Source organism: Lupinus angustifolius, chromosome LG07 (assembly GCF_001865875.1).
Source record: "Lupinus angustifolius cultivar Tanjil chromosome LG07, LupAngTanjil_v1.0, whole genome shotgun sequence".
NCBI classification, from domain to species: domain Eukaryota; kingdom Viridiplantae; phylum Streptophyta; class Magnoliopsida; order Fabales; family Fabaceae; genus Lupinus; species Lupinus angustifolius.
In genome coordinates, this window is record NC_032015.1 from 11815661 (window position 1) to 11826712 (window position 11052).

The 11052-nt window shown below is 33.1% G+C and overlaps 1 protein-coding gene and 1 pseudogene across 2 annotated transcripts; one reads left to right on the forward strand and one right to left on the reverse strand.

The window, feature by feature from the left end:
* Positions 958-5498, forward strand: LOC109352387 (rRNA-processing protein EFG1-like). Of its 2 annotated transcripts, none has more exons than XM_019594359.1 (8): positions 958-1235; positions 1322-1451; positions 2386-2513; positions 2664-2802; positions 3323-3437; positions 3724-3787; positions 3892-4149; positions 5097-5498. In XM_019594359.1, exons 1-8 carry the CDS (start codon positions 1080-1082, stop codon positions 5100-5102), a joined length of 996 nt encoding a protein of 331 aa, XP_019449904.1. In that variant the 5' UTR covers positions 958-1079; the 3' UTR covers positions 5103-5498. The 2 variants fall into 2 exon arrangements, with proteins under 2 accessions (XP_019449904.1, XP_019449903.1); XM_019594358.1 differs by having other exon boundaries at positions 959-1235; positions 3886-4149.
* On the reverse strand, positions 9142-10120 carry LOC109352758 (annotated as a pseudogene).

Below are 11052 nucleotides of genomic sequence, written 5' to 3' on the forward strand. Positions count from 1 at the left end.
ATCATTATCGACCACAGTTCCCACCTCCATGTCTTTATTTTACTAGGAACAAACAACCCAACTATCAAACAACAAAGATTATGTAGTTGATTCAGAAAATATAGACTCTAAAAAGGATTTGTAATTTGGAGCTTGTGGTGGTGTGATGGTAATGATGATTTGTATATGAAGGAATGGGATGAAGAGGAGGATGAGTCTTATTTTGAGAAATAGAGAGTATTTTTATAGTTAGTGTGAAATTATTAAAATAATACTATATTTTCATATTCTTTTAAAACTTATTTTCTAAGATGGTATAATTTTTTCAATTATTAAAATTTTGGTGCAAGTAGCATGAATGTAAATAGAATTTGCCATGCATGATTTATGTTTTTTTTTGTATTATCAAAATATCTTTTATCATAGGGTAAGGAACTAATATCTTTTAGTATATATATTTTGCCAAAAATATGAAAAAAAAGATAAGTACCTAATATATTCTCTAAAATATTTTGCACTATAAAAATAAATTCTAAAATAATTTAACATTTTTGTTTATGATACAATTTGGTTTCTAAAAATATATTCTCCCAACAGTATATATATTTTTCCAAAAACATGAAAAAAGATAAATGCCTAATATATTCTCTAAAATATTTTGCACTATAAAAATAAATTCTAAAATAATTTAACATTTGCATATGATGCAATTTGGTTTCTAAAATCAGTAGGTGGTTAATTAGTTCATCAAATATTTTTAATGAATAGTTTGGTTTTTGAAAAGATTGAGTTCAGCAAAGTAAACCTAATCTAAATGTCTAAGAATGAAAGAAAATTTTAAACTGAGCTTTTATTCTTTTCAAAAGGATCCAATTCTCCATTAAAAGAAATATTCGAAAACTATAGGATAACTTATTTTTTCACAAGGTTGAACAAAAAATTTCGTAAGATTAAATTAGTTCTTTATTGAAAACAAAAAATGACATGAGAGATCCTCACCATTCAAACCCTAATCAGTGAAAATGAATTAGAATTTGGGAATTGAGATTAAGAGTGAGTAGAATCAGCGACGTGCCAAAGCAGTAGCTACTGTTAGAAACATGGCTCACGGCGGCGACAACAAGCGGCGGCGCGTCAACACGGCAAGCCGTCGGACGTCGAAGCCGAAAGAATTACCGGTGAAGAAACCAAAAACAAAGCCCTCTGTTTCCCTGAAAAACCAGATTCGTTCCGCAGAACGAATGCTACATAGAAAGGTAGCAATAACCAAACAATTTGTTTTATATTCGGATTAATTTTTTATTTATCTTCATTATATTGGCGATTTATTTGATATGTTTAGAATTTGCCACCTGAAGTGAGAGAAGCACAAGAACAGAAGTTGGAAGGACTTAAAAAGCAGCAGGAGATTCATACTCGCCTTGCTGCTGAACGCAAAATTTTCTTGCGTGACAAAAAAATTAAGTTTTTTGGTAATATATTTTAATTCAAGTTCAGGTCGTTTGTTTTTAGTTTTTTCTTTCTAAATTTGAAAAGGTGATAAGCACGCGGCTCCTATTTAATGAGGTCCGTTAGATTTATGCAGCCTTACCCAACAATTTAATAATAATTGAACACGTGGCCTCTTGGTCGGTGAGCAATCAACAACTTTACATTTCATCAGACTTTCATTCTTTTAAAATGGGAGGCCCAATGCACTAGGTTTCTACTTAGTAAGGTCTGGGAGGCTTGATGTTTTTTATTAAAAACCAGTTCTGGCACTTTGAATATTTGTTTACTTGGAGTTTTTCAAAAATCATAAGCTGCAAAAATATATGAAATTTTAGTGACTTTGAGTAGCTATGTTTTTCTGCTTCTTCAAAAAGGAGATGGATTTGCTGCAGTCAACATTCAATCTGTGCCATACAAACTACTTATTTTGTGCAAAAGAAAAAGTGATAATAAAAATGCAAAAAAAATTGATCGGTTGGTGCCTTGAATGCACCATTGAAGCAATTTTGAATGCAGCGGATCCGGCCTCGTCATAAATCACTTTTGTAGAATCATTTCTTTAAATATGCATACCCTTAATTGAACAACTTCTTATGAAATCATTATGATATAGTATTATGATGTCGTTTAGTCAATTTAGTTGACCTCACCTAGTGAGATTAAGGCTTCGTTGTTCAATTTGTACCGCTTGACTTATTTTTGGGTAAGTCTCAGCGCAACGATAAGGTTGCTGGCCTTGTGACTTAGTGGTCACAAGTTCAAATTCAAGAAAAGCTGCATCCGTCGATCCTCCCAGACTCCACTAGGTGGGAGCCTCGTGGTCGATTTTTTATTATTTGGCTTACTTTTTGGGTAGAATTAAGGTATGTAATTTTTTATAGTTGTTTGCTCCTTTTCTGTTGCTACTTAACCTAGAGAGGAGGAAGATAGAAAGAAGAATTAGACGTCTTGAGAAACAGTATCGAACTTCATCTGCCCAGGCCGAAGCTTCTGAAGTCGCTGACCAGCTTTCCAGTCTTAAAAAAGATCTTCAATATGTTATGGTCTGTTCTGTGGAGCTTTCTTTTCCTTCTGCTTTTCTTTTTCATATATCCCTACTTTTATCGAAATAGTAAAAGTTATACTAGATATTGAGCATTACTCTTGGGTGACAATAATAACTAACAAATTATTATCATTCATTTGAAATGCAGTACTTTCCCAAGACTGAAAAATATGTTCCTTTATTTACTGGAGGAGATGATTCGGAGATAGTTGACAAGAGAAATGGACTGCGCAAACAGATCGACGACAGATTAGTTGCAGCTGCAGCAAGTGGCAAGGATTTAGAAGGTTTTCTTTATTTATTTGATTTTGATACTTAACATAACATCATCTATGTGTCTATTTTCCTTCCCGGATGCTGTTAGAGTGCCATTTTTTATATTCTAAAATTCTTGGTCAGTGGATGTATCCTTATCTGAGATCTAGCTTTGTAGATTTTTCCTTATATTTTATGACATCATAGATTTGCAAATGTTTCAGTCTTAGATTGTAATTTGTTCCTGAGAGAGAGCTAGTACAACATTATAAATGTTTAGAATGTGTTGACAATAATTGAATTGCTACTCTTATTTAAGTAATTGGTTTTAGTTCTTTGAGCTCTATTTGTCATTGATTGGATCCGTAGTTTGTCAAAACATGAGGAAAGCTTGCTCAACCCACTTGGGCATGCCTCATCAAGAATGAGCTTTGCATCAGATTTATAAATACACCTTTATATTTATGCCTTATTCCTTTATAATCAAATGCCTTAAAGAGTTGGTGTCAGATGTCTATGTATAATTCATCTCTACTTTCATTGCTCTAACAGAGACAGGCAGTGAGGATGATGGGCTTTTGAATCTCAGTGACGATGATTTTTTCGTTGGTGGAAGTTCTAGTGATGAAGCAGATGCAGATGATGAATGGACAGACAAAAGCACAAGGTGAGTTTTAAAACATAAGCAATTATATCAATATAATTTGTATATACCTGCAGTAAGATAAAGGGAACTTAGAGTGTTAACTTAACCTGTCTTTGAGACATTGGTAATAGTAAAGCCGCATTTTCTTCGATAAAAGTTCCGACAACTGTCTGTTAGCATGATGGAGACATATTGAATAACTTTTAACTTTTGGAATTGAGTTGCTGGTTAAAATGTTGTAAACATATATAGGTTGTTTTATTTTGTTTTTACTAAATTTGCATTTTAAATTTCTACTGTGCTGTAGAGAGCAGGCTTCTAGTGCTTCTGGCAAAGCAGTGTCTGGCATGTCCAGTGATGAAAAAAACCAGGTCTGCAAGTAGCAATTGTATTGCTTGAATTTCGTTATATTTAAAAGATAGTAAAAAATTATCTTTTAGAAGTTTAATTATCTTCACCCATTTTATAGAGGCTGATTTCTGCTAGAGCTTTGTTGCCTCCTCCTCACCCTTCAAAGAAGTTGTCAAGGTTTGGGTCATCTTCAGGCCAAAATTCATATATAAAGAGGTCTGAGATTTCCACATCCAGCAGCACATCAAATAGCAAAAGCAGCTCAGACTTCAGAGTAAGGAGAGCTTCAGGATTAGGGACGGGTCATGGTAGTAGTTTAAGTTCCAACTCTGATGCTCACAAGCCTCGGAGAAAGAGAAGACCTAAGAAGAAAAAGAATCAGGTTCCTTCTTGTGCTCACTTAGCATATTTTACATCTCTTTTGGAGGCTTCTTGTCCTCCTCTTTGCTGCACCTTCCCTCTTTTCTCTCTAACACTGTTCGTTATCCAAAATAAATACATACTTTTATTTTGCTCGTAAATAAAAAACTTTCAATTTAAACTATTGTATAGGGCGAAACTGGGTGTAGAAGTTGTTCAGTTTAACTAAATAATTTTGTGGTCATCTGATACAGAATGCTGAACTTAAATTCGAAAAAAGTGTTAAGCAATTTATGACAATATTCCGTTTGTTGGCTGTGTCTGACTGAGTACAAGCATGCATAACCTTTAATTCGAAATAATCTTGAGTATGACAAATTCCTTTTGTTAAGTAATTCGAAATAAGCATACTCACGAACCACTCAATTTGTCATACTAATACTACCCAGTTCAGGCATGCATAACCTTCACCTCTGCATGTTTGAGATACTTTTGATATTTGCCAATTGTGCTTGCAGTCAAATGCTAATGTGTGTAATGAAAAGAATAGAATTCACCATTTTGCATATTATTGTTAATTTTTTTACTTTCAACATGTTATAATTATTACTTGTATGTGCATCCGTATGCAATAGACTTGATTTGGCCACATGACTTTTCACTGCATTCTCTATGTAATAGTTTTTTGTTTGGGATTATGGTTTAGATGTTATAGACATAGTTTATTAAGGATTTCCTTTAATGGTTTTGCAAAGGGATTAGATAGCTCTTTATTGCCGATATTTTCCTTTTTTTTCTTTTGTTAGTCCTTCTTTCTTCTATGGCTCAACAACAATATATATAGTGTATGTGAATAATATATTATGTTTTTTACAATAGAACACTTGGTTCCTTGTTCATCAAATACATCCAAATTTACTTACCTCTCTTCTTATCTCTGATGATAATCCATATTTATTCTCCTGCTAGGCATGAATGTCAAACCGAGCATTTCTATGACCACATAGCGATTGGATTTAGCTTCTGTCACACTCATTCGAGTTTCTTACAGTTATGTCATACCTGGATGGATCATATTCACTGGTCATTTTGATGAATCATGTGTACTGAATTTGTTAGGTTAGATTGAGAATTGGTTACCATAGATCAACTTTTGGGTGGGTTCTTCATAGTTTACCTATGGCTACTAACTGTAAATTATGTTTAAAGCTGATTTATGTATCCAGGATAGTTTTCTGCTCATGTGAGTTGTGAGATTTCAAGTACCTACATTGTCTAATATGATGTGTGAAGAATGTAGGCGCTACATCTTAATGCACAAGAAACAGAGAACGTTTCTGGAATAATGTTATTTACACCTGACACTGTCCATGGTATTATTTCTCTTTTGCTAAAGAATCCATTTAACTTAATTGTATAAAAAAAAAAGAAGACCAAATTTACATCTACCTCAAGACAACCTTATTTTAAAAAAACTTTACTAGTAATCTTAAATTGTAACCCAAATAGTAAATGAGAGCAAAGAGAACTGTCTTTTCATTGTATATAATATGTCTCACTACTCATTATTATTAGTAACATAAAAAGATATATCTATTATTGTCTTGTGTAACTGTATTATCCTTATCTATTTTTAATTATTATTCTTTTTAAATATAAGTCATATAAATGATGTATTGATTTTATATAATTTTTTACATCAATTATATTCCTCTTTATATTGTTAGCCTCTCTTTGCTTAACACCCCAATATCACTTACAGATGTTGTGGTTATATTTAATAAGATCGATACCATATAAGATCAGAAAGGCTATACCTACCAATCATTAAAAAGAATTAAACATATACATAAAGATAATGAGTTTTTTAGTCTAAAAAAGTAATTTGAAAATGATGGAAGATGCACATTGATTATATATAAATTTTTACTCTGTTAGTGCATAGATGTTATATTATTCTTTCTTACTCTATTTTATTTATTTTAGAATTTGAGTTGAGTTGAATGAGTTACAGGTTTGTGAAATGGATACATGGAACATGCTTGACCTCTATCTTGCACTGGTGAAGATACTCTTGGCCGCTATGCCTTAACTCAATAGACATTAGTATATCTTTGTATGTCAAATGTGAAATGTTTGATTCCATGAGCAGTATTTTTTGGAGGGTGAGCCACATACACCGAAATATATTAGTTTCTTATCCATAATAAACCATATATATATATCATTAATTATACCAAAAACTCATTATAAATAAAAAGTTTACTATATACTTAGAGCATGGTAGTCATAATGGATAGAGATCTGTTGTCCCCAACCATGTCCCTGACCAACCATAATAAAGCAAGATTGATAAAGTTATGAATATTTAATTAATTTTTTTTAACTGACGTATCATAATAGGATTGGTCTGGGACAGGGTTTGGGACAGAGTTTGGAATAACAGATCCTTCTCCTGTCATAATCCTATGAAACATGTTTGGTGACTGGAATTTCATGTTGAATAGCTAGAATTGTGTTGGAATCACTTAAATCTTTGATTTTGTTTATACAATTTTGAGATGGACAATGTGCTAAACAGCCATTGTGGTGCAACGGACCAAGGCAGTGATGGTTGTATGTGGTCAAATTCACCATACTACTTAATGTACCACATATCAAATTCACCACACTACATACCACGTATCAGATTCCTTATAAAGAAAGAATGTCTAAAATTAATATGAAAAATGATAAACTGCTTACACAAGTGAATCAGATACAAGTACTTGCAGACAATGTCAGAATTGGAGAGAATGCTGCGCTGAGCATCGTTGATGCCATAAATAACTTCGGGCCTGGTATTTACTCTGTCGATTTAAATGAATCATGTCAATGAGAGTGGTAACTTTTTTTTAAACCTGTTAGATCATGTCAAAATTCGACACCCATAATTTCATTGTCAATAAAGGAGAGCAAACAAAAACTTCAATTATTAGAAGAAATTCAAGAATAGCTGTATATCTTCAAAGATTTTTCTCTCACTCGGACTTGAAGTTACACATTTTGTTTTCCCTTTATATGAAAAAATTTAAAAAGTAGGAAGAAAGGACGATTGCTGGTCTATTATAACTTATAAGATTAAAGCATACCACAGGCCAGGATTCCATTTTATCATGCTTTGATTATTTTATTTTTTATGGGCAAACTTTTTTTATTCTTTTAGGTTAGCTGTCAGAGTTTGAAAGAAAATTACACAATTAGTAGTGTAGTTTGATTTTCTTTTATTACTGTTCTCATGTTACTTTTTAAAAATATTAATGGAGTGGTATATTTTTCATTAAATTCGGGGATAAAACACACACAGATTTTTCCCCTATGAAATCATGGACATAGTCCACGGTTTTACTTTTTCTATCCCCTAAAATTAATTACTGATATGGTCCATGATTTTATCCACGAGTCCTGCCTCCATTTATGTGCGTCATAAACTACATTTTTTTGGTTTCCCACAGGTACTTGGGCTTAACTCTTTTTTGGTTTCCCACAGGTACCTGGGGCTAACTCTTTTTTGGTTTCCCACAGGTACCTGGGGCTAACTCTTTTTTGGTTTCCCACAGGTACCTGGGGCTAACTCTTTTTTGGTTTCCCACAGGTACCTGGATTCTTACTTAAGGTGAATCAAACATGTACCACTTGAACCAACGCCCGTTGGTCGTCATAAAATATATTGATAAAATAATATGAATAGTATACTAATTTATTACTACATTAATATAAATTTAATTATGTTTAAGTTAATTAATCAAAATAGAAAAATAACCTAGTATACTAAATAAAGTAATAATTTTTTAAATGTCTTATTCGATACATTAAAATAACATTGATTATGTAAATGTATTTGAATCTGAAACTAATATTCATAAAGCTTCAAAATATTATCTAATCGATAAATTGAAGAGGGAAAAATGAAGGGTGAAAATCGTGCACATCATCCACTATTTTCATAGAGAGAAAAAGGAGGGTCCAAAATCATGGACCATTCCACAATTTCAGTAGAGAGAAAAAGTGAAATTGATTTCATAAGGAAAAAAATCTCATGCATTTTATTCATGTGTTCAATGAAAAATACACTACTCCATAATAATGATGTAAAAACCATACTGGTCGGTTCGATCGGAAAACCGGCGAACTGGACCCATAACCAGTACGGTATAGATGTTGAACCGGCTAAGTATTAAAATCGGTCAAAACTGTTTGACCAGTGAATCGGCCGGTATTTGACTAAACCGGCTGGTTTATACACATATTTGTTTTTTTTAAACTTAAAAATTCATTACAAGGTGACCCATCTTTCTAACATTTCTTCAACACTTCAAGACACATGCTTCCAAGACATACTTATATTACACATTTTGGTTCCTAACATTCGTGTGTAATCTCAATGACATTTGTATAATCTTGGAGCACTGTCTGAAGATAGGATTTAATGCAAAAATATAATCTCGATATGAGACAACTTTGACTCTTTGGTGTTAAATGTTAAAACTCCAAATCTCGATATGAGTATCTACTTATTTGAATTTTTTTTGTTATAGGTTTATATATATATAAATATAAGCAAGTATGTCTGATTTAACTAACATGCGATTTAATTACTGAACCACCGGTTAAATCACTGTACCACTATTCTGACCAATTTAATAAGTGGTACATTTTTAACAACACTACTCCATAATATTTATAGTTAAATTATAATAAAGATGTCAAACTACACTGTGTAAATTTTCCAAGTTTGAACCTATTAATAATCAAATGACTTATAACTCCCCTAGCAAATAAAGTATTTTTTGGGGACTTTGAAAATTAATTTAGAATGGGTGCCACAAGCTTAAACTGTTATCACTTGATGAAGATCCATCGCGTGATTCTAATCTAATATTAATCTAAATTCCAGTTTATTTATGTCTTCAACTTAACAAAGAAAGGCCTTTAAAGTTAAGACTATGAAAGAGACGTTAGAAGCAATTAGAAGAACACATAATAGTTAACTTTGTTTCCATTCAATAGCTGAAAATTTATACATCCAAATACTTAGCCTGTTACACTGTATTCTTGTATCAATACAAAAGAATAAACTTGGGTGATGAACAATACAAATCACCTCCTTCTATCTCTCTTGTAGCCACAATATATATTTCATTTCAGACAAATCTGTTCATGAGATTTTCACTTGAAAACTTAAAAGGATATCATTGAAAAAACTGCATAGCATAGCATCTCACCATAGATGCTAAAATAACCAGAAATGTTGCCAAACATGAGGAAAGAAACTGCACTGTATCTTCCTCCATTTCCTTGCATTTGATTAGAGAACATCTCCATATAGTTCCCGAGAACCCAAGCTGAAACAATGTTCTTCCTTCATTCTCCACCTTTTGCATAATGCAATAGTGATTTAGTTTTTTCTCATACACCACAACCCAAGCCTCTTGCTTCAGATCCTTTCATGATTCTTAGCCTTTTGCATGAAGTTACAAACATACTGCACAAAAAGTATAGTTCTATTAGCTTGAGATCTATTTATAGTTAATGGTACAAAAGCAGTTAGAACAAAAGAGAGAAAGAAAGAACTTACTCCCATGGAACATCTCCAACTAGCATCAAGTCACCATCTTTGTCTTCATATGTAGGTGCAAAATCAGATCCATTATAACCTTCTTTTTCAGAGTATTCACCTGAAAAAGCAAAAACAAGGTCATTTAACTTTCAGCATAAAAAATTGATTAAATTGTTTCATCAAAAGGGTAGCAAAAAACAGTAAAATTTGTTCTCAATTCTCACCTATGGTTAACTTGAACATGTTTTCTAGAGCTTTGAGGAGTTGAGAATAGCTTCCATAAACCCTCAAATCTATCTTTCTAAGGTAAGGTGCTCCATCCATGCTCACTTTGACATAGATCCTAGCAGCCTCAACCTCTTGAAGACTGTTTTTTCTGTAGGATCTAATTGGTGGCTTTTACGGTACCTCCTCCTGATTCTGTCCTTGGTTTGGTTTCTCTGTTTTCTGCCTTGAGAGTTAGGAAGTTAGTTGCAGTTTGTTTGGTGCCTTTTTCTGTTAAGTTAGTTAATTCTGTTTTTGCTTGCTTTCCAAGCAATCCTGGCAATCTTTGCTTGTATAAATGGAACCTGTTTTGGTTCTTCAAATTCAATAAGAATGAGGCATAATACATCCTATTTCTGCAAGATGGTATCAGAGCTCTCAATTTGAGAGCTCTGCTACGCATAACATTCACTCAATCTTCATCAAAATCCATTCTTAAAGGAGGAAGACAAGAAGGTGACCTCCATACTCATCTTACAGAACACTCATCCTTGGCATAAGAAACTCTGTTTGTGAACCAGAAAAGGTATCACATCTCTCACCAAATTCATTCTTGCTTTCTGTTCTGAATCTTTGCTGCACATCAAGAAGCCATGGCATACATAGACTTTGATGACTCACAAGAAATCACAGCTCCCAATCCTTCCAGAATTGATCCTCAAAATCCTTGTAGTCCATACTATCTCCATCCTGGAGAGAACCCAGGATTCATCCTCGTATCCCCACCACTGGAAGGAGGGAATTACTACACATGGAGTAAATCCATGAGAAGAGCCTTGCTCTCAAAGAATAAATACAAATTCGTTGATGGCTCAATTAGGATGCCCAAGAACACTGATCCAGATTTTGACATATGGGAAAGATGTAATACAATGGTGGTTTCTTGGATCACAAGGACCTTAACACCTCAAATTGCACAAAGCATTGTATGCATAGATAGTGCTCAAGAGCTTTGGCAAGACCTAAGGGATAGATTTGCTAAGGGTAACTACTTTAGGATGTCCAATTTACTGCAAGAAGTTCACTCCATTAAACAAGGAGATAAAGACAGTTCCACCTATT

What these genes read in the sequence shown, in the direction of transcription:
- LOC109352387 (XM_019594358.1), top strand. Translation starts at nt 1,080, where the DNA reads ATGGCTCACGGCGGCGACAACAAGCGGCGGCGCGTCAACACGGCAAGC. An exon ending in AACGAATGCTACATAGAAAG is followed by an intron (nt 1,236 to 1,321) that starts GTAGCAATAACC and finishes TGATATGTTTAG; the next exon opens with AATTTGCCACCTGAAGTGAG. An exon ending in CCAGTGATGAAAAAAACCAG is followed by an intron (nt 3,788 to 3,885) that starts GTCTGCAAGTAG and finishes CCCATTTTATAG; the next exon opens with AGGCTGATTTCTGCTAGAGC.